General features: G+C 55.1%; 1 protein-coding gene across 3 annotated transcripts; it reads right to left on the reverse strand.

Annotated features, from left to right (window-relative positions):
• Window positions 1-14,450: 14,450 nt before the first annotated feature.
• Window positions 14,451-22,978, reverse strand: LOC100273039 (S15/NS1 RNA-binding protein). Of its 3 annotated transcripts, XR_555363.4 has the most exons (5): window positions 21,952-22,978; window positions 21,739-21,850; window positions 15,376-15,492; window positions 15,212-15,264; window positions 14,578-15,083 (listed from the first exon to the last, which is right to left on the reverse strand). XR_555363.4 is itself a non-coding variant. In NM_001147488.1 (4 exons), exons 1-4 carry the CDS (start codon window positions 22,876-22,878, stop codon window positions 14,865-14,867), a joined length of 1,311 nt encoding a protein of 436 aa, NP_001140960.1. In that variant the 5' UTR covers window positions 22,879-22,895; the 3' UTR covers window positions 14,651-14,864. The 3 variants fall into 3 exon arrangements, 1 of the variants encoding a protein (NP_001140960.1); XR_002263294.2 differs by lacking the exon at window positions 15,376-15,492 and having other exon boundaries at window positions 14,451-15,083; window positions 19,769-21,850; window positions 21,952-22,976; NM_001147488.1 differs by lacking the exon at window positions 15,376-15,492 and having other exon boundaries at window positions 14,651-15,083; window positions 21,952-22,895.
• Between the last annotated feature and the right edge of the window lie 582 nt (window positions 22,979-23,560).

A 23,560-nucleotide genomic window follows, 5' to 3' on the forward strand; every position in this document is an offset into this window, starting at 1 on the left:
CTAGTTAGTCCAATTATTTGTGTTGGGTAATTTAACCACCAAAATCATTTAGGAAAAAGGTGTGAGCCTATTTCCCTTTCAATATGTGTTGAGCACTAAAAGTAGCAGACGGTCCGATTTTATTTACTTTTTCCCGCCCTATGTATAGATGTAACGTAACTTTAGTCGTAGTCTTCTGCATATCTACCTTCATCTCTATTCGATTCTACGTCGTCTAGATCCGTCCTGGGATTGCTTGCCGACCCCAAGACGATCCTAGAATCTTACCCCTCTTGAGGGGTAAGATCCACTTCGTCTACTTTACTCAAGATCTCTTCCCTCGAATTACTCTTTTAATTTCTAGACGACTCTTCGCCTTTTGAGAGACCCAGGGACAAGAACAAGTTATTGGTTTTATTTAGGAAGCTGGTTTTATTAAGGAAGTAGTAGCAACCACTCTTTTCATTAGTTTGTACCAATCACCCATACCAGATACGAAGGAAGTTGTACCTGTACCAATTCCCTGCAAGGCATCTTTAAAACCTAGCAACAAAAATCAATATCAGCCATGCACCTTCACCAAAACTGATTCTTCTCAAGGAAGGTTCATGTATCTTTTCATTACTAGTAAAAGGATAGCTATAATGATAACACTTCTCTTCAAGGAACCAACCATTAACAATACCTGTACCAATACTTATAAGCTTGTAAAGAAGAAATGTGGTCACACCTTCTTATTAAATATGGATTCGCTACAAGGTTTTGACATATAATTGGTGTCACTCCACTCAGAAATTCAAACCTGCATCTGGTGGTGTCGGCGTTTCGAGACCGGGGGGTCCCTAAGCCGACGAGTGAGTGTGCTGCGTGCCGCAGCCCAGATGGGTCGAGCGCGTGGGCGAGCGCGATGGGGGGAGAGGCGAGGTGGCCGGAGACGGGCGTGAGAGAGGTGGAAGTCCCGCGGCCTTCGTGTTCGTCCCGCGCCTAGGTCGGGTGCGCTTGCAGTAGAGGGGTTACAAGCGTCCACGCGGGTGAGGGAAGCGAGCGGCCCCAAGAGAGCGCCTGTCCTGTCCTCGGTCCCGCGCGGCCAACCTTCTCTGAGAAGGCCCTGGTCCCTCCTTTTATAGGCGTAAGGAGAGGAGCCAGGTGTACAATGGGGGTGTAGCAGAGTGCTACGTGTCTAGCGGAGGGAGAGCTAGCGCCCTAAGTACATGCCAATGTGGCAGCCGGAGAGATCTTGGCACCCTGCTGGTGTGATGTCGTGGCTGTCGGAGGAGCAACGGAGCTTGGCGAAAGGACAGCTGTCGGAGCGGTCGAGTCCTTGCTGACGTCCACCTGCTTCCGTAAGAGAGCTGAGAGCCGCCGCCGTCATAGAGCTTGGGAGGCGCCATCATTGTCTATCTGGCGGAGCTGGTCAGATGGGACACCGGTCTTGTTCTCTGCGGCCCGAGTCGGCTCGGGGTAGAGTGATGATGGCGCTCCCTGTTGACGTGGTGGGCCCGCGCCCGAGGCCGGGCGACGTGGGGGCTCCTCCGAAGCTGGGGTCGAGTCTGTCTTCCGTTGCCGAAGCCGAGCCCGAGCCCCTGGGTCGGGCGAGGCGGAAGTCGTTCGGCAGAGGCCAGGGCGGAGTCCGAGCCCTGGGGTCGGGTGAGGCGGAGTTCGTCGTCTTCCGGGGCCGAGCCCGAGTCCGAGCCCTGGGGTCGGGCGGAGCGGAGTTCGTCGTCTTCCGGGGCCGAGCCCGAGTCCGAGCCCTGGGGTCGGGCGGAGCGGAGTTCGTCGTCTTCCGGGTCTTAGCCCGAGTCCGAGCCCTGGGGTCGGGCGGAGCGGAGTTCGCCGTCTTCCGGGTCTTAGCCCGAGTCCGAGCCCTCGGGTCGGGCGGAGCGGAGTTCGTCGTCTTCCGGGGCCGAGCCCGAGTCCGAGCCCTGGGGTCGGGCGGAGCGGAGTTCGCCGTCTTCCGGGTCTTAGCCCGAGTCCGAGCCCTGGGGTCGGACGGAGCGGAGTTCCCTATGGCGCCCCTGGCGAGGCCTGACTGCCTATCAGACTCACTCTGTCGAGTGGCACTGCAGTCGGAGTGGCGCAGGCGGCGCTGTCCTTCTGTCAGACCGGTCAGTGGAGCAGCGGAGTGACGGCGGTCACTTCGGCTCTGCCGGGGGGCGCGCGTCAGGATAGAGGTGTCAGGCCACCTTTGCGTTAAATGCTCCTGCAACTTGGTCAGTCGGTGCGGCGATTTAGTCAGGGTTGCTTCTTAGCGAAGCTAAGGCCTCGGGCGAGCCGGAGATGTGCCCGCCGTTAAAAAGGGGGGCCTCGGGCGAGACGGAAGTCCCTCGAGGTCGGCTGCCCGAGTCCGAGGCTAGGCTTGGGAGAAGCGTGATCGAGTCACTCGTATGGACTGATCCCGGACTTAATCGCACCCATCAGGCCTCTGCAGCTTTATGCTGATGGGGGTTACCAGCTGAGAATTAGGCGTCTTGAGGGTACCCCTAATTATGGTCCCCGACAGTAGCCCCCGAGCCTCGAAGGGAGTGTTAGCGCTCGCTTGGAGGCTTTCGTCGCACTTTTTTGCAAGGGGGACCAGCCTTTCTCGGTTGCATTTTGTTCCGGTGGGTGCGCGCGAGCGCACCCGCCAGGTGTAGCCCCCGAGGCCTCGGAGGAGTGGTTTCACTCCTTCGAGGTCTTAATGCCTTGCGTAACGCTTCGGCTGGTCTGGTCGTTCCCTCATGCGAACTGGCCGTAGCCCGGGTGCACGGTCGGGGCCCAAGCTCTCGGGCTGGTATGTTGACGCTGTCAACGGTTCGGCCGGAGCCGGGTTTGCGAGAGTAGCCCCCGAGCCTCCGCACAGGGCGAGAGGGTGATCAGGGACAAACTCGACTTTTTACATACGCCCCTACGTCGCCTTTCCGCAAGGAGGAGGGGGGAGTGCGCCATGTTACCCTCGATGGGCACCGAACATGGTGTCTCCGATGAGCTGCAAGCGGGTAATCCGAGTGGACGTCCGTGCCCCGTTCGTTGGGGGTCGGCTAGGGGCCCAGAGGCACGCCCAAAAGTACCTGCGGGTGATCTGCCGGACCCGGTCCCCTGGCGACGGGGTCCGAGGGCTCGATGCCTCCCTCCGATGGGATTCCGTTACAAGATCGCTCCCGCTGGTCTCGGAAATGTCCTAGGGTACCTCGGGAGCGCAGCCCGAGCCTCGGTTATGTATCGAACGTACCCCTGGTCATCCCTCGCTCGGCGTCTGAGGCGACTGTGAACCCTTCGGGGGCCAGCCTTCGAACCTCTGATCAGTAATGGGCGCGGAGCCCGAGTAGCCTGAGGCGGCCATGGAGCCCTTCGGGGGGCTGGCCTTCGAACCCCTGACCAGTAGTGGGTGTCGGGCCCACGCGATCTGAGGCGACTGTTGAACCCTTCGGAGGGCCAGCCTTCGAACCTCTGATCAGTAGGGGGGCTCGGAGCCCGGTTCCTTCACAGGGAAGGATCCTTTTCGGGGTATCCCCCTTTCCCGGTCCCTGTTGCAAGAGATAGAGAAAGAGGAAAAAAGGAAAAGGATACGAAATCGAACGATGTGGCGTACCTTTGTTGGCGCGGTTATTACGGCGAAGGCGAAGCGTCGCCCGCTTCTCCTGTCAGTGGCGCCGCCTATCCCGCCGCGAAGTAAATGCGACGGGGCGAGTGGTTGGCGGGGCGGCCGTTGCGCGTGCGCGAGCCGTTCGAGGGACGGCTATTTCGCTTTGCACTTTTTGAATCCCGCGTCCGGTCCGAGCGGAGCGCTGGAAACGGTTTCGCCCTGGTCTTTATATACTCGAGAGAGAACCTGGTGACGGTTCTTCGCTCCGCTTCCTGCCTCTTTCTTTAGGTTTTCGCAACCCGAGAGGCTTTGACCAGAGGAGAGGAAAACGCCCTTCCTGCCCCTTGCACCGCCATCCCTTCCGCCTTGCTGATGGCTGACCGAGTGACCATCATCTCCCCGCGCGATCCGTGGCCATTTTCCACGGTGACGGCGAGCGATCTGGAGGAGCTGGTTGGCGAAGGTTTGCTTCGCCCCCTCACCGACGGGCAGCGACCTGAGTGGATTCCTCCCACGGGCGGAGTCGCTCCATCCCCACCGCCGGGGTACGTCGTGAGCTTCATCTCCTTCCACGAGCGGGGATTCGGCGTGCCGACTGGCCGCTTCATGCGGGCAATCCTGTTCCACTACGGGGTGGAGTTGCACAACCTCTCCCCCAATTCCATCTCGCAGGCCGCTATCTTCGTAGCGGTGTGCGAAGGGTATTTGGGGATCGCTCCCCATTGGGATTTGTGGACCCATCTCTTCCTCGCCGAGCCATTCGCCTTGCCGACGGGGGAGAGGAGGGTCCATGCAGCGGTGCGGGCCGGCGGCTGCACTCTCTTGCTGAGGCAGTCGCGGGCGTCGCAGTACATTCCTGCCATCCTTGCGTCCTCGAACAAGGGGTGGCAGCGCCGGTGGTTCTACCTCCGGAATGACGGTGAGTTGCTCCCACCATTCTCCCAGCGGGTAGTCACCGCCGCCACCGACGCCTGGCGCCACGGGACCCCGCACGAGAGACAGAAGAATCTCGAACCTCTTCTCCAGGCCCTGAAGGAGTTGCGGGAGGGGGGACTCACCGCTGCGGGAGTGGTCGCCGCCATCCATCGTCGGAGGGTGCTTCCTTTGGCGGAGCGGCGGCTGCCGCTCTGGGAGATGACTCCGGAGGCTGACTGGGAGGGCTCGCAAATGTCCCCTGATCCTCTTCCCTTCGACGCCCTCCAATGGCGAGTGTCGGCTGCGATGGGGAAGTCGGACCCTCATGCCTACTCCCAGCTTCGGATGCGCCCCGACCAGGGGTGCGTAACTCTGGTGAGTACTCACCCCCTCCTTCTTCATACATCGGGTTGCTCCGGGTTCTTACGATTGGGTTTCTTTCTCCCCTTCTTTTAGGAGGTGGGATGGCACAAGCCCTCCCTGCCACGGGTCCCGGAGGACGCGGTGGATCGAGCAGCGCGGCGGGTCGCCGCAGAGGAGAAAAAGAAGAAGAAGGACGCGGAGAAGGCCCGGGCCCGCGAGCGGAGGCGGGCTCGGGACGCCTTGGAGAAGCGCCGCCGCCAGCAGGAGAGGGAAGGGCTCCCGAGGGAGCCATCGCCAGAGAGGCCCGACGACGACGATGACGACGATGATGAAGAGAAGGATGACATGGCCGCCCGTCTCGGCCTCAGCCCCGGCTTGGGGTGTGGCCAGGAGTCGTCGAGCCAGCCCCCGAGCGGGCTGACGCCGTCAGCCCCCGGAGTTGGGGTGTCGGGGTCCCGGCCCGAGGCGCGGGGGCGATCCGAGAAGTCACCTGACCCCTCAGCCGGAGGAGCTGAGGTGGCTCCGGAGGGCCAGATCAGGGCGTCTGCTCCCCAGGGGCCGCCGCTCGTGCCGGTGGCGCATGGGGGTGACCCTCAAGTCATCGCGGCCGTGCCCGGGCAATCTGCTCCCCGGGCGTCCAAAACGAGGGTGGCGCCGAAGGTGCCGGTGAAGCGGACCTCGGCGGCTGTTCCGGGAGCCGGGACCCAAGAAGGCTCCCCCCAGGCGCAGTGGATCATGGCCCGAAGTGGGTGAGTATCTCGGAACGTCTTCGTCTTGGCTTCCCATTCGTGTGTCTCGGCTGTGATTTTCCCTTTCTTTCTCTCTCTTTTCTTTTTTTTTATCCAGCAAGCGAAGCCATGGCCAGACCGACCTGGCACCCCGGAAGGCCCTCAAGACGGCACCGGACTGCGCGGTCAGCGCCGCCTCGGGTCTTGTCGTTCAGCCGACCCTTTCGCAGGGTGTTCCGCCGCAGGGGGCTCGGGTGTCGCCCGTCTCTGGGGAGCGGGCTCCCAAGGCTGGCTCTTCTGCTGAGGTGGCCATTGTGATAGGGGAGGCGGTCGACGCTGACGTGGCCCCGAGCCTGCCTGTCGTGTCGGCCACGCCGGCGCCGGTTGCTGCCGAAATCGCCGCCGTCCCAGTCGGAGAGCGACCGGTTGCTGCCAGCGTCAGGATGGCCGACGCGTCGGCGCCCAGTGCCTCAGAAGAGGTGGGTGTGGGCGCGCGATCCGTCCAGCCGGGTGGCAGCCTTATCGCTGTGCGGCGGAGCCCCGAGGCCCGGCGCCCGTTGCTCCGATTCCGGACCCGCGAGGCCTCGGACCCTGTCTTCGTCCTCGACGATGAACGGGAGGACCAGTCCTGGGATGAGCTTCGCGAGTGTGCTGAAGCAACGGTGGGGTCGCTCCGGTCGTCGCTGGAGGTTCTCTGCAGGGATGTCCCCAAAATCCTCCAGGTAACGGTTTCAGGCATACCTTTTCCTTTCTGCGAGCGAGGCGTTCGTCGTGACACCCTGTCTCCTTCCTCTAGGACCTGACGGATCGGAGCGCCGCCAAGTCGTCATTCATCTGCCGCGAGGCCGATGTCTGGGGCTCGCTGCGATCCCTGAGGACCTCGCTTGCCGGGGCTACTGCGCGCCTTTCTCAGCAGGACGCCAAGGTTGCGGACCTCCAGTTGCTTTGCGCTGACCTGAGGGCCGAGGCGGCAGCAGCGCGCGCAGAGGCGCAACGGCAGCGGTCGGAGTTCGCCCAGGTCGTCGAGGAGCGGGACCAATCTCGGGGCCGAGCTGCCGAGGCCGAAGGCCGGGCTGAGACCCTCGCGGCCGACCTAGCTGCAGCCCAGGTCGCAGCCTCGAAGCAGCGTGCCCGAGCCGAAGGTACGCCATGGCCGTCCCTGATTCTTGTTTTTGTCGGTTTCCCCTGCTTGTGCTTGAGGCCTTTCTTCTGGTTGTTCGCAGAGCTCGAGTTCGCCCTTGACGAGTCCGCCAAGGCGCTCGCCGAGGCGCTTGCCGGAGCTGCCGAGCAGAGGGAGGCTGACCTCGCGGCCATGTCTGAGGCCGTCTCGGACGTTTATCATAACCTCGGCTCCGGTGACGTCCCTTCAGGAAGCTCCCCTCAAAGCCGCCTTCAAGCCTTGGGTGATCACGCGCGCGGCAGAGTCCGCGAGGCGCTACACCACGGCGTCAGGCGGGCCTTCGCCGTGCTCGCTTCCCACTACGTTGTGGACCTGGAGCGGGTTAGTGAGGGGTACTGTCTTCCTGACGAAGACGAAGCTGCCCTGGCAGAAGTCCAGCGGCTCGACGCGGTCGCCGCGGGTCCGAGCGCGGCGCTGGCGACCACCTTTGAGGCGGAGATCCTTCCCCCTGTGCCGTCACCGGAGGCCGAGATGGACCTTACCGACGGCGGGGACGGTGCTGAGGGCGCGGCTCCTTCCCAAGGCGGCGCCTAATTCTTGTTGGAACAATTTCTTGTTGGGTGTGCGTCTCACCGCGGCCGCTGAGGCCTGAACACTTTGTCTTTCTTGCATGAAGTCGTACTCTCCTTTCTTCCCATTTGCGTGTCCGTCCTAGCTCGTCAATAATAGGGTGGCTTCCCGAGTTGGGTCATTCTTCGTGGCAGGTGATGAGTGAGGTATCCTTAACCCGGAGGCGTAGGAGTTCCTCGGCTCAGTCGGCCTTGCCATTTACATGTACCCACGTTCGCTCCCCGAGACCCTGCTTCTGACATAGCCGGGAGAACGCGAGAGGCCCCTTTGATTGAAAATTTTTTACGCGGAGAAGTACGCCCAATCTTGACGCAGAGGGGTTCCCCCTTTTTAGCCCCCGAGGGAGGGTCGGGCTCTGCCGAGGCGAGGCCGACCCTTCCTTGATGACCGAGGCGCAGAGGCTGCCTGACGGGTCGGACTCAGGCCCGAACATCCAGCGAGTGCTCGGCGACATCCCTCGGTATGCCGGGCATGTCCGAGGGACTCTACGCAAAGACGTCGGCGTTTGCGCGGAGAAAGTCGACGAGCACTGCTTCCTATTTGGGGTCGAGCCCGGAACCGATCCGGATCTGCTCGGAGGTGTCGCCACAGGGGTCGAGAGGGACGCCTTAACCGTCTCCGCTGGCTCGAAGTTGCCGGCATGACGCTTCACATCTGGCACCTCTTTGGAGAGGTTCTCCAGGTCGGCGATGAGGGCCTCAGACTCGGCGAGGGCCTCGGCATACTCCACGCACTCCACGTCGCATTCGAACGCATGTTTGCACGTGGGGCCGATGGTGATGACCCCGTTGGGGCCCGGCATCTTGAGCTTCAGGTAGGTGTAGTTGGGGACGGCCATGAACTTCGCGTAGCATGGCCTTCCCAGTACCGCGTGGTAGGTTCCTCGAAACCCGACCACCTCGAACGTCAAGGTCTCCCTTCGGAAGTTGGAGGGCGTTCCGAAGCAGACGAGGAGGTCGAGCCGTCCGAGGGGCTGGACGCGCTTCCCAGGGATGATCCCGTGGAAGGGCGCAGCGCCTGCTCGGACGGAGGACAGATCGACGCGCAGGAGCTTGAGGGTCTCGGCGTAGATGATGTTGAGGCAGCTGCCCCCATCCATCAGGACCTTGGTGAGCCTGACGTCGCCGATGACAGGGTCGACGACGAGCGGGTATTTCCCCGGGCTCGGCACGTGGTCGGGGTGGTCAGCCTGGTCGAAGGTGATGGGCTTGTCGGACCAGTCTAGGTAGACTGGCGCCGCCACCTTCACCGAGCAGACCTCCCGGCGCTCTTGCTTGCGATGCCGAGCCGAGGCATTCGCCGCATGCCCACCGTAGATCATGAAGCAGTCGCGGACCTCGGGGTACTCTCCTGCTTGGTGATCTTCTTTCTTGTCGTCGTCGTGGGCCCTGCCACCCTCCGCGGGTGGCCCGGCCCTGTGGAAGTGGCGCCGAAGCATGACGCACTCCTCGAGAGTGTGCTTGACGGGCCCCTGATGGTAGGGGCACGGCTCCTTGAGCATCTTGTCGAAGAGGTTTGCACCTCCGGGGGGCTTCCGAGTGTTCTTGTACTCGGCGGCGGCGACAAGGTCCGCGTCAGCGGCGTCGCGTTTCGATTGCGACTTCTTCTTGCCCTTCTTCTTGGCGCCGCGCGGAGTAGACGCCTCGGGAGCCTCTTTCGATGGGCGGCCCTGGGGCTGCTTGTCCTTTCGGAAGATAGCCTCAACCGCCTCCTGGCCAGAGGCGAACTTGGTGGCGATGTCCATCAGCTCGCTCGCCCTGGTGGGGGTCTTGCGACCCAACTTACTCACCAGGTCGCGGCAGGTGGTGCCGGCAAGGAACGCGCCGATGACATCCGAGTCGGTGATGTTGGGCAGCTCGGTGCGCTGCTTCGAGAATCGCCGGATGTAGTCCCGGAGCGACTCTCCCGGCTGTTGCCGGCAGCTCCGAAGGTCCCAGGAATTCCCGGGGCGCACGTATGTGCCCTAGAAATTGCCGGCGAAGGCTTGGACCAAGTCGTCCCAGTTGGAGATCTGCCCCGGAGGCAGGTGCTCCAACCAGGCGCGAGCAGTGTCGGAGAGAAACAGGGGGAGGTTACGGATGATGAGGTTGTCGTCGTCCGTTCCACCCAGTTGACAGGCCAGGCGGTAGTCCGCGAGCCACAGTTCCGGTCTCGTTTCCCCCGAGTACTTCGTGATAGTAGTCGGGGGTCGGAACCGGGTCGGGAACGGCGCCCGTCGGATGGCCCGACTGAAAGCCTGCGGACCGGGTGGTTCGGGCGAGGGACTCCGATCCTCCCCGTTGTCGTAGCGCCCCCCACGCCTGGGGTGGTAGCCTCGGTGCACCCTTTCGTCGAGGTGGGCCCGACGGTCGCGTCGATGGTGCTCGTTGTCGAGGTGGCCCGGGGCCGCAGGCGCGGTGTTGCGCGTGCGTCCGGTGTAGACCGAGGCTTCCCGCATGAATCGGGAAGTCGCGGCATGAGGTTCCGAGGGGTATCCCTGCCTTCGGGAGGCAGTGCTCTCGGCCCGTCGGGCCGCAGCGCCTTCCAGGAGATTCTTGAGCTCTCCCTGGATTCGCCGACCCTCGGTAGTCGATGGCTCCGGCATCGCGCGGAGGAGCATCGCTGCGGCTGCCAGGTTCTGACCAACCCCGCTGGATGCGGGCGGCGGCCTGACCCTGACATCGTTGGCGACGCGGTGCTGGAGACCTTGGGGCAGGTGACGTATTTCTCCGGCCGGGGGTTGGCCTACCCATACCTGTCCGACGTCCCGACAGATCGGCTCAAGCGCTCCTGTTCCCTCGTTGAGCCTGGCCTGCGCCTCGCGGACTTGCTCGAGTTGTGGGTCGTGACCCCCCGCCGGAACGGGGACCACAGCTAGCTCCCGCGGGATGTCGGCGCGAGGCGCCGGCCTAGGAAGATCACCGTCCTCCGGCATGCCGAGATGGTTGCCTTCGGAGGGATCCCCTAGCTCGATGTGGAAACATTCGCGACTCGGGCCGCAGCCCTCGTCGTCAAGGCTGCGGCTTCCGTCGGAACAGTCGGAGAGGCAGTAGTTACATGCGGTCATGAAGTCCCGCATGGCACTGGGGTTGCCAAGTCCAGAGAAATCCCAACAGATGCTGGGATCGTCATCTTCCTCGGACCCAGAGGGCCCGTAGGTTGAGACGTCCGTCAACCGGTCCCAAGGCGACCGCATATGAAACCCCAGTGGGGTTGCACTCGCCTCAATGAGAGCGCCCGCCAAAGCAAGGTTGCTAGGCGGGTTGAGGCCGAGTCAAAATGACGTAAGATGGGAATTAGTCAGTACCTTTTGGTCGACGCGGAGCGACGTAGTCACATCGGGGACTGGTTGCGCCGTCATCTCAGGTACAAGGGCGACGTCCTGCAAGCTCTCCGCGAGCGCGCTGGCGTCGTCTTCTCGCTCAGGATCGGCGTGTCGCGGGGGGACGGCGCTTGCCTTCGTCTCGAACGCGAGGTCGACGCCCGGCGTGCCTTCCGTCGGGGCGTCGGGGGCGTCGATTCGCTCGACGGCCGACGAAGCGCGGCCTCCTGCTTGGCCTTGGTTGCCCCGCCTCCTCCTCCGTTGGCGGGGGAGAGGACGAAGCGAGCTCGAATGTTGTTCTTCCACGACGCGGGGAAGATGTCGTCGATTCCGCCGCCGGCGGGCGGGTTGTCGGCCGCCATTGTCGTTGTCGCACGGCGGTGGAAGGAGTATCATGTCGTAGCTGCCGTCAAAGGACATGAACTCAAGACTCCCGAAACGGAGCACCGTCCCGGGCCGGAGAGGTTGCTGGAGACTGCCCATCTGGAGCTTAACGGGAAGCTGTTCGTCAGCACGCAGTAGGCCCCTACCTGGCGCGCCAACTGTCGGCGTTTCGAGACCGGGGGGTCCCTAAGCCGACGAGTGAGTGTGCTGCGTGCCCCAGCCCAGATGGGTCGAGCGCGTGGGCGAGCGCGATGGGGGGAGAGGTGAGGTGGCCGGAGACGGGCGTGAGAGAGGTGGAAGTCCTGCGGCCTTCGTGTTCGTCCCGCGCCCAGGTCGGGTGCGCTTGCAGTAGGGGGGTTACAAGCGTCCACGCGGGTGAGGGAAGCGAGCGGCCCCAAGAGAGCGCCTGTCCCGTCCTCGGTCCCGCGCGGCCAACCTTCTCTGAGAAGGCCCTGGTCCCTCCTTTTATAGGCGTAAGGAGAGGAGCCAGGTGTACAATGGGGGTGTAGCAGAGTGCTACGTGTCTAGCGGAGGGAGAGCTAGCGCCCTAAGTACATGCCAATGTGGCAGCCGGAGAGATCTTGGCACCCTGCTGGTGTGATGTCGTGGCTGTCGGAGGAGCAACGGAGCTTGGCGAAAGGACAGCTGTCGGAGCGGTCGAGTCCTTGCTGACGTCCACCTGCTTCCGTAAGAGAGCTGAGAGCCGCCGCCGTCATAGAGCTTGGGAGGCGCCATCATTGCCTATCTGGCGGAGCTGGTCAGATGGGACACCGGTCTTGTTCTCTGCGGCCCGAGTCGGCTCGGGGTAGAGTGATGATGGTGCTCCCTGTTGACGTGGCGGGCCCGCGCCCGAGGCCGGGCGACGTGGGGGCTCCTCCGAAGCTGGGGTCGAGTCTGTCTTCCGTTGCCGAGGCCGAGCCCGAGCCCCTGGGTCGGGCGAGGCGGAAGTCGTTCGGCAGAGGCCAGGGCGGAGTCCGAGCCCTGGGGTCGGGTGAGGCGGAGTTCGTCGTCTTCCGGGGCCGAGCCCGAGTCCGAGCCCTGGGGTCGGGCGGAGCGGAGTTCGTCGTCTTCCGGGGCCGAGCCCGAGTCCGAGCCCTGGGGTCGGGCGGAGCGGAGTTCGCCGTCTTCCGGGTCTTAGCCCGAGTCCGAGCCCTGGGGTCGGGCGGAGCGGAGTTCGTCGTCTTCCGGGTCTTAGCCCGAGTCCGAGCCCTGGGGTCGGGCGGAGCGGAGTTCGTCGTCTTCCGGGGCCGAGCCCGAGTCCGAGCCCTAGGGTCGGGCGGAGCGGAGTTCGCCGTCTTCCGGGTCTTAGCCCGAGTCCGAGCCCTGGGGTCGGACGGAGCGGAGTTCCCTATGGCGCCCCTGGCTAGGCCTGACTGCCTGTCAGACTCACTCTGTCGAGTGGCACTGCAGTCGGAGTGGCGCAGGCGGCGCTGTCCTTCTGTCAGACCGGTCAGTGGAGCAGCGGAGTGACGGCGGTCACTTCGGCTCTGCCGGGGGGCGCGCGTCAGGATAGAGGTGTCAGGCCGCCTTTGCGTTAAATGCTCCTGCAACTTGGTCAGTCGGTGCGGCGATTTAGTCAGGGTTGCTTCTTAGCGAAGCCAAGGCCTCGGGCGAGCCGGAGATGTGCCCGCCGTTAAAAAGGGGGGCCTCGGGCGAGACGGAAGTCCCTCAGGTCGGCTGCCCGAGTCCGAGGCTAGGCTCGGGAGAAGCGTGATCGAGTCACTCGTATGGACTGATCCCTGACTTAATCGCACCCATCAGGCCTCTGCAGCTTTATGCTGATGGGGGTTACCAGCTGAGAATTAGGCGTCTTGAGGGTACCCCTAATTATGGTCCCCGACAGGTGGTTCAAGAATTTTGGAGAAAGTCGAGGAAATCATGGTCCATGGAGATGCTAGTGATCATGGCAAGGTGCATCTGGAAGTGCAAAAACAGTTGGACCTTTGAGGGTACCCCTCTCGCCACACATCAGTGTAAAGCTATATTTAAAAAGGAGTTTCTTCTTGTCACATATAGAATGAGATATCAGATAGGTGAAGACATTATAACTTGGTTACAAACGCTGTAAAGTCAATCCTCCCCCCATCCTCTCTCTATGAAATTATCTTTTTTGAAATAAAAATATTATAGACCTCCTACAATAAGTTTCGCTAAAAAAAGATCACATATTATACAATATGTTTATTTTGATGTACACATAATGATTTCTTACATCTAACAATATCTATAAGGCCCCGTTTGTTTCGTTGGAATTGAATTCCATTTTAATAATTATAATTTAGACAAAACTAATTAAGTTCATATATTTAAATATTTAATGTATTTGTATATTATCCTAAATCATATGAGAGATAGTTGTATACTACATTTATGTTATAGCAAAGCAAGTAGAAGAGTGTGCTACAAGTTGTGCATTGGAAAAATAGCATGTAAATCTATAGAATCAATTTCCATCTCTCACCTCATGAATTTGAGATAGGCTTATATGATAACTTTGGAAAGTGGTGGAAAGTCACATTCTAAAAAAATAGCCTATTCCATTAGTAAGATTCCAATTCCTCAAAATGAAAGGAAACAAACGGGACCTAAGTTAATTTGTATGCATTAATAGTGAAGGATGTATTATACTATTAAACGGTGATGGGATCCCGTCGGAGATTTATCCCCACGGAAAACGGGAAGAATTGTTTCCCGCAAGCGTTCGTGGAGATCTCTGCGGGAAATTTTTTGGATGGGTATAGAAAGTTATTTTTCGACAGAGAATTCTCCATTATCATCTCTAGCTGTTGCACGTTTTTTGGCGTGCCTCATTGTATAGGCTGCAACAAGATATTTTTTCCGAGTTCTTTTTATTTGTCACGTTTTAGTTTAGAAAAAAACTAGGGGCGACAAATATTCGAGAAAGGGGAGGCGTTCGGGATTGGAGGTTTTTACTGGTCGCGTACTCGCGTACTAGAGCGAGACGAGCGACCCTGCGGCCGTGGGAGCCCTTTCTGATCTCGCGGCCTTCAAACTAGAAGAATTTATATCAAAACAATTTACAGTTTCAAAACAGCACTAGAAAATAGCAGAATTTTACAATTTTGTATTCTATCAAAATCAGTAAGGTCCCGTTTGTTTCGTTAGAATTGAATTCCATTTTAATAATTATAATTTAGACAAAACTAATTAAGTTCATGTATTTATATATGTAATATATTTGTAGATTATCTTAAATCATACGAGAGAGATAGTTATATACTACATTTATATTATAACGAAGCAATAGAAGAGTGCGCTATAAGTTATACATCAGAAAAATAGCATGTAAATATATAGAATCAATTTTTATCTCTCACCCCATGAATTTGAGATAGGCTTATATGATAACTTTGGAAAATGGTGGAATACCACATTCTAAAAACATAACCTATTCCAATAGCAAGATTTCAATTCCTTAAAATGAAAAGAAACAAACGGGGCCTAATAGAAAATAGAAGAATTTCTACTTGATTGTTTCGCTAGGCTAGCTAGCAAGATTGTTCAAGCATTCTTATACAAGAATTCTGGAAAATTACGTCAAACAAAAAAAACTGGCAAAGCTACAAACTGATGATGACGTAATGGTATCATATCGTCGTATCTGTTCCTCCCTTCCCTCATAATAAGGCATATCGAGCGGGAGAACTCAAAAGCAATAATATAATAAATCAGTTGTTACAAAACTTACAGGAAGGTTGCCGCTCCAAGCAGAACAAGGAAAAACCGTGGCCTCCAAAGAGATGGTTATTACAAACAGCTTCGAGTCAAAAAAAAAACTGTAAGATTGGATGGATCCATCTTCTCGAATCATTTCCTAGCCATGCAATTCAAGACCAAAAAGGGTGTGTTTGTTCACCGCTCCTATGCCTTCATCTTTCTCCTCTTGCTCTTGCTCTTCTTAGATTTGGCCTTAGTGGTTGCTTTGCTCTTGTAATCAGGAGCTTTGTACTCGGGCACATCGCGTAGCCCCAGCTTTGATAGAACAAAACAGTACGAGTCCCAGTCGGTTCTTCGCAAGTATTTCATGTATTTCTTTCTCTTTTGGACCATCTCCTGAAGCCCCTTTCTAGAATGTTTATCCTGCATCACAACAGTGCACGCAAATTATTTGTTTGAATCAAAGATTAAACAGCTCTAAAAGCATTGCCACCAGATGTTGCAGTAAACCAGCAGATTAAACCATATGGGAGGCCTAGGATTTTGCATACCTTCTTGTGTAGAACAGCTGACAGATGCTTGATTTTCAGAGTCAGTTGTGCAACTGCAAACGAAAATGGTCTTATATCAGTAACGCGCACCATGATTCACATACAAAAGGCAATAAAGCAATAAGGGCATACAAATACACAATGCTCCACATTTTTAAACATACTTGATACTTCAGAACTGCTATGAGTCCTCGTCTAGATCAATAAGAGAGATAACTTTTCATGCTTAGGTGAAGCTTTTTCCCCAGTGAACAAGGTCTGAGAGCAAGGGATTGACAAAGCTGAAAGGTGTTCACTGCTTAGTTCATATATATAGCAACAGATTTGTTTCACATATATATAAGCATCAAATAAACAACCAATAAAGACAAACAAACACAGAAACATTACAAATCAACTTTGTAGCACATCTCTATCTCTACTTATATTAAAGCACCCGTTTCAATAGTCGTCTTGCGTCATTTTTTTACAGATACCCCCTGAAATTCTACGAATCAACCCGTTGTTCTACGCACTTTTATGTCCCGCCTCCCTCTGGGCCCACACCATCTTCGTCCCCAACCTCCCTCCCCACGCCACCTCCCTGCGCCCTCCCTCCCCACGCCGCCTCCACCACAACTCCGCTCGTCCGGATCTCCCCGCAACCTCCCTCCACACTTCGCTGCTCCGCCCGTCACCTCCCTCCCCACCCGCCTCCGCCACGTCTCCATTACCGTGTAGCTTGCAACCGGCCTGAGCGCCCTGGAAATCTCGCAACCCCTCCGCTCGGCATGAACACACCCGTAACCGCGGCCTCCCGAAATCCACACCATGCTCCGTTCTTGCCGCGTCTGCTCCAACCGCATCCATGCATGCCACGACCGCCATCCTCGCCCGCCCGCTGTCTACACATTTTGCGCTCACCCAACAGCCTTATCGCGCCCTCCACACTCGCCAGCCCTCGTTCGACGCATGCGCCAACCTTATCGCCCCCGCCATCCTCGCTCGCCTACTTTCCCAACCGCCGTCCTGCCAGCCTTATGCACCTCGCCCCATGGTAGCCACGAGCTGGAGCAGTAGCACTTCCAACATCCTGTTCTTGAGAACCCGCGCCTCACAACATACCGTCTTGAGCCCCTCCGCCTCACAACATACCGTTTGGTAAGTCTCCAACTAACCTAAACGTGATTGTGGCACCTTCTATTTTGACATGAAATTGGTTCTAGCACCTTGCTAATTGTGGTTGTACAGCGATCTGGTGAAGCTACCTGTGCATAGATATTTTTTTTTGTTTATTGCTATCCAGATATATTTTTGTTTCCCCTCTGTTTTTTCTTGCTTCAATTTTTGGGAGGAGCATCAATTTTTTTACTACAATTGTCTGTGGCTTGATGCTATTCTCAATTACTTCTTCAACAGAAAAGTTACAGTAAGTGGTGAATTTAACACATGATGCTATTTGTTGTAGAGACTTAGTGATACTCCTTAGCATCTTGATAGAAATTCATTTATGCCATATTTTTTGTGATGTACAAAGTTCCTGCTGGTTAGAAAATAGAAACACACGACATTTTGGTTGAGGTTATCTCCTGCTCCCATGTGAACCACAAAATATTTCATGTTGCTAACATGTATTTACTACGAATGTATTCATCATTTTAGATTACTAAAATGTTCAGATAAACAAAACTACCAATAATATGGATTACTTTTACAAATACCCCTTGAAATTCTACGAATCAACCCACTGTCTTACACACTTCTCTGTCCTGCCTCCCTTCGGGCCCACACCATCTTCGTCCCCAACCTCCCTCTCCACGCCACCTCCCCGCGCCCTCCCCACGACCTCCCCCCTGAAATTCTGTATTGGTTGTTGCCAGAGAATTTATAAGATTGAGATCGATAATATGTGGTATTTGTTTGCCGTTGCAACGCACGAGCACTTGACTAGTAAATAATAAGCGTGCAGCTTCTATATATATATTATGCAACCTAAAAAAGAACAGTGTATGAAAACAATGAAAAATTATCTAGTTAAGAACAAACACTAAGTTTGTCATGACCTGTGTCATCTATAGACGTCGAGGTCATCAAGCGAACAATTAGGAACAAAATAACGAGGAATTTTCTTCCTTAGATATTTTGTATTTGTTTACATAAAATAGGATCATGATTGATTCTTGATTAGGAGGTTCCCATAAAAATAAGGATAGCTTCCTTAGGGGTCAAGTAAGCCTCTCTATATAAAGATAGAAGATGTATCAATCTAAGTAAGCAAGACAATAATCTTGCTTGGCCTCAAGGGCCATCTCCTAGTCTCTTGTTGCTGCCTACTCGTGCATGACCACGGTTCTTGTGTGCCGTCAGGGGTACACGTCCCAGCCATCGATCTCTTATCCATACAACTTACGCATCCATGGTATGATTCTAGATCCTATCAATCTGGTACCAAAGATGTCGGGTGACAATGACTCCAAGAAACAGCCGACAATCCCACCACCACCAGATGTCGACGCCACCATAAAGGCCTTGACGAACATCGTCATTCAATCAGACAATCTCTCCACCCGCATGTCGTCACCAGAAAAACAACAAGCGTCCTCTATGTGCACTATGCACCAAGGTTTTTCCTATGAGATGCCAAGGTACGAAGCGGCGATGTTTCCGTCCTTTTCCACCACCACCATTGTGCCACCCTCCTGCACACCGCAACCTCGTTTGTCCCTCTTCCCATCCACCATATCAACTTTTCCTACTCGTCACCCCGCTACCAATGTTTCCACATGGGCAACTATCTCAGTTGCGCGGGTGCCCTCCATTGTAGACGCTGCTCGTGCGACTGTCAATTTGGGTGTTCCCCACTTCTGCAAGCTTGACTTCTCCACCTATGATGGCAAAGACCCCCTAAACTGGCTCAACAATTGTGAGCGGTTCTTCTATGGGCAACACACGCTCGCCTTGGATTGGATAGCTTGCTAATTACCACCTCACAGGCACAATCTAAACATGGTACTATGGCTAGGTCTGGACATTCGGTTTGTCACTTCTTTAAAATTTTGGTTCCCAGAGAATAGAACCGAAATATGCATCTAGGATAGACGAAGCTGAAAAATTCAGTTACGGTTCTTTCGGTTCTAACCGAAAAGACCGAAGTTTAGCAAAAAACAACATTAAAGTTTAACAAAAGTGTGTAGATGACCGGATGGAGGGTAGGAGTTGGCGATGATTGGTTTGGAGAGGTTGTGTACTTATGTACTTACGATTAGGGAAGGCTATATTGAGCTACGCCTAAAATTCTATTGGTCTATTGGCCTTCTATCATATTTTGAGTTTTTTTGTTAATTCGTTTTTTCGAAATCTAGAACCAAAATTCCCTCAGAAACATGGAACCGAAATCACAAACAATTTTTTCGGTTTCGATTCCTGTTAATTCGTTTGGTTCTTCGATTTCGGTTTATTTTGCCCATGTCTAACTATGCCTTAGAGCAAGACGAGGGCATGCCATTGTGGGAGCGATTCAAAGATCTTTGCCATCTGCGGTTCCGTTTGGCCATCCGTAGCAATCAACTCGTTGAACTAGTGAGGCTCCCCTTCCATAGTTCCATGGAACGATTTAGGACTACCAGAAGAATTTCAACACTGGTGTGCCACACGCAAAAACTTTTGTCGGTACAAAAGGTCGATCTATTCATCAATGGTCTTCTGAATCATATTCGAGTCGACGTCGAGCTCCGACAACCCCAGAACTTGCAAACGATCATGCACCTAGCACTGGTCTATGAGCGTCACACCATGGCCACCATGCCAACCCCGGTTCCACGAGTCTCCTAGGCCCACAGCGTGCAACTGCTACGGACATGGTCACTATTGTGTTGCCTGCACGACCTCCAATGGTTGTCCTGTCTATCCCACACATCAGTTCTACTGCCTCACACCAACCGAGATGACCGAGCACCGTCGTCAAGGTCCGTGTTACAATTGTGATGAGCCATACATGCGGGGCCACTAGTGCTAACGTTTTATCTATCTTGAAGTCGTCGACTACCTACTAGACGAGGCAACCGAGGACACAGGCACCAAGGTGGCCCTTGATGACAGACCTGACGCCCCAGTCATCTCCCTCCACGCCATCGCCGACATACGCCCAGCGGACACCATGCACCTCCATGCTTATATGCATGGCAATTGACTTCTTGCTCTCCTAGACAGTGGCTCAACCCACAACTTCATCAATGATGAGATCATGCGCCACATCGGACTAGAAACGATAGACAACACCAACATGCAGGTCATGATGGCCAATGGTGACAGTGTTCCTGCAAGGGCGTGACACACAACGTGGCCATGTGCATCGACCATGAGTTCACCATCAACTGCCTCGACATCGACTTGGGTGGGTTCGACCTCATCCTCGACATTGACTGCCTCTGGACCTTAGAGCATCCATAGTAGTTATGTAAACAACTCCCTAAATTTAAAAAGTTTTCAAGAAAAACCCTTCTCCAACAGTTGTGTAAAGCAGGTCCCTAAATTTACAAACTCCCTATAAAACCCAATTTGAACCTTACATTTACCAACCTTGTTGGGACTCCCGAAATCAACGTTGGCTCTAAGTCCATTGTGAAAAGCGTACTCCAACCACCGTTTCGTGTCGTCCCACCACCCCCGTGAACACAAATCCATCTCCATCGCCCCCGACGCCTTGACGCTGCCACCGCTAGACAACCTCTCGTGATGAGGCACCACCGAAGCACCTCCTATGATGCATCCACGACGTCGACGCAAGGACCTCCGTGGACGGCGCGTGCATGTGGATGCGGTCGCCTGGTCTTCCATCGACAGTTGTGACCTCACAAGATGTCAAGGAAGATTGTTGATATGAATTTCTGCCGCTAGCTCAAATAAAAATAGAAAGTAAGCCCACTTATTTTTTGTTGATGTGGACGACTTTAAAATATTAGTAATCAATAAATAGAGAACTATTGGAGCACATACGTTTTTTTACTCCTTAAAGTGTTTTAGCAATTCCCTAAATCTATAATTTAGGGTGCTAAATTTACAAAACTATTGGAGATGCTCTTAGGGCCCATCATGTGGGAATTTGAGGCTCTCCACATGGATAGAGAGGTGGTCGCCGCATCCTCTAGAAGGGCATGAAATTCCCTCACGACGACACACCACCAGCGCTTGGCTCCATCGCTGGTGACCATTAGCAGATGTTGCTGGACTACCTACTCCAATAGAATGGCACGATCCTGGACAAGCCCCGCGAGCTGGCACTAGTGTGGCCCTACGATCATCAGACCCACCTGCTACCTTCATGCTAGAGCAGGGCATCATCTGGTCAAGCACTTCTCCGTTCTCAACATCGATGTTGGTAGTCAAGAAGGTGGAGTGCTCTTCGAGGTTCTACATTGACTATCGTGCTCTAAACAACAACATATCTAAGGACATGTTACATGTACTTATGGTCGATGAACTTCTGAATGAGCTCCATGGCGCCAAGTACTTGACCAAGCTAGACTTGTAGTTTGGCTACAATTAGGTACGGATGCATCCTAAGGACAATGAGAAGACGATGTTTCATACCCACCATGGCCACTTCAAGTTCCTCACCATGCCCATCGGCCTTTCCAATGCGTCGACCACATTCTAAAGGCTCATAAATGACATCTGACATCCTTGCCTCAACAGGTTCATGCTCGTCTTCTTCGATGTCATTTTAATCTACAGTTCATCATGGTCTGAGCACCTGCAACATGTTCGACTCATCCTTGAGGCCCTCCGCGCACACGACATCCACTTGAAGCGGTCAAAATGCTCCTCCGGGGAGCCGTCAATCGCCTACCTCGGCCATGTTATCTCTGCCAACAGTGTCACCATGGACACCGTCAAGGTGGATGTTGTCTTGTCATGGCCAGAGCCCTGCTCGCCTCGGGTGTGTGTGGCTTCCTGGGACTAGCCGACTACTACTGCAAGTTCATCTGGGACTACGCACGATCGTTGTGCCCATGACACAGTTGTTGTGCAAGGATGCCTTCGCCTAGACACCTGAGGTTACAGAGGCACACGACACTGAAACGCGCCCTCTCTCCACAAGGTTGGTCCTACAAATGCCAGACTTCGACGGTTCGACCTATAGTTTATCATCGACTGTGACACTTTAGTTGCGGGTTTCGATGTTGTTCTCCAACAAGGGGGCAGTCCCTTGGCCTTCTTCAGTCGGCCCTTCGCCGCCCATCACCATAAGCTAATGGCATATGAGCGTCAACTCATCGGCCTGGTTCAGGCCGTGCGACATTGGTGGTCGTACCTTTAGGTTCCCTGCTTCCTCATCTGCACTGACCGCTACAGCCTCAGGTTCCTATTGGACCAGCAACTGTCATTTGTGACTTCGACAATCAGAACACCTGCTTGATCGCTATCCTAATTTCTGCATAAATGTGACTACATCTTTCACAAGTAAAACACATGCTTGAACTCGTGTTTACTTTGAAGCGGAGGGTAAAGTGTTTACTTCGAACTCAAGAACAGAATAAAGTGTTTACTTTGAACTCGTGCAGACCCACAGTCATTCTCGGACATCTTGAACTCATCCCTCACCCTTTGGAGCTCCAATTTCATCGTCTCTTCGGATGACATATGATCTGGATGGAAGTACTGAAGATAACAACTTGGATCAGCAGTAGTAAATCACATCCTAAGATGTAAATACCCTACGGAATACTTAAATGACCAGGGAAATAAAAGGACAAACTCACCTTCTCTAACAACTCCTCCTGCGGAGGCTGACTCATGTAGTCTGGCGTCGGCTGACCGCGAAGGTTCAGCAGTGCATGAATGTTTACCCGCTGAGTGGCGTTTTCTGGTTTATGATTCAGGTTCCCAATGCAATTCTTGATTTCCCAGAGAGACCCTGACAACTGGTTTTCCTGCTTCTCCAACTCCGCCAGCTTGGCGATCCGCCCCTGCAGCTCCTTAAGAGAGAACCACTCCTTACCGTCTTTGGCCCCAACCGCTGGCCGGAGCTCGCCTAGCTTCTTCCCAAGCTCTTCGTAGCTGTAGAGCCTCGAAAGCGCCACGTTAGATTCCTTCCCATCCTTCCGCGCATCTACAGCCTTAAACTTCCTCTGTAACTCCGGGCTGAAGATGTTGCTCTGCGAAAGAGTCAGAAACGGCGTCGACGGAGGATGCGGTGTCCGCAGCGGGGAGCGCTTGAGACTCTCTCGGACGGAATCGAAGCCGGTCACCCCCTGCCCAGCGTTGGCACCCTGGGCGACGCTGCTCCTCTTGATTATGTCCAAAAAGGAGGGGGCGACTCCGGGTGCGGAGGGGGAGGGCGCGCCGACGGTTGGGCGGAAGTCATCGAGCATCCGGCGAACCTCTTCAAGGGACGGTTTCGAAGGAGGACCACGCGCGGGGTTGGGACGGAGCAAGTTCGATGGATTCCGGCGCGGAGGGGACGACGTGGGAGACAAGCGGAGGCGATCCTTGATGTCCTGGAAAAGCGAGGATGACGGATTCCGCGGCGCGCCGGGGTTGGGGGGCGGAGAGGAGGACGGGGAATGGTCGTCGTCGGGGTCGTTCGCCGGGGACGGGGGCGGAGTGAACGGGGGGCACGAGGAGAAGAAGGCACGGGGGAGGGGGAGAACGGGTCTCCTCTGCGGGGTGACACGACGGAGAGCCATGGCGGCGGCGGGTGGAGGTGGAGGCTCACTTCTGCTCCGCCTATAGGGTTCCGGTAAAGACGAAAGTGCCGATGAGTGGAGGCGGGAGCGATGTGTCGCGGCCTGTTTGCGAAAGTTGGTCCTACATATGCTGCTGGGCCGTCAGGTAGTCGGCTGGCAAACTGGGCCGAAGCTTGGGCTGAAAGCCTTGTGCCCCATCTCTCAGTCCTTTTCTATATTTCTTTTTTTTCAAATATAACATTATCCAATGGTTATTTGCTTGGTAGTTAAAAATTATCCCAAAACTATCTCATACATCGAAACAAAAGAGCTAATATACTTTATATAGGTATTTAACTTGTTGTTAGTCAACTAACTAACCACAACTAATTTAATCTAATTTTAAGGCCCTGTTTGGTATATTTACTGCTTGTTAGAAATCATCTTCTGTTTATTTTGAGAAGCAACTGAAGTGATAAGTTGTTGCAGAAGCCTACTATTTGGTACAACTTATGCTTAAATCTATAAATAAGTTATGAAATAAGTTGTTCCAAACAGGATCTTAGTCTAACTCATAACTAGCCATGTGAATAGTACTACCACTGGTTGGGATGGCGCTGGACCCACTGTCTCCAACAGTGTTCTCTATATTCTTACAACTTCCTATAAAAGTTCCCTTCTCTATATATCATTTCACTCCAGT

Source organism: Zea mays, chromosome 7 (assembly GCF_902167145.1).
Source record: "Zea mays cultivar B73 chromosome 7, Zm-B73-REFERENCE-NAM-5.0, whole genome shotgun sequence".
NCBI classification, from domain to species: Eukaryota; Viridiplantae; Streptophyta; class Magnoliopsida; order Poales; family Poaceae; genus Zea; species Zea mays.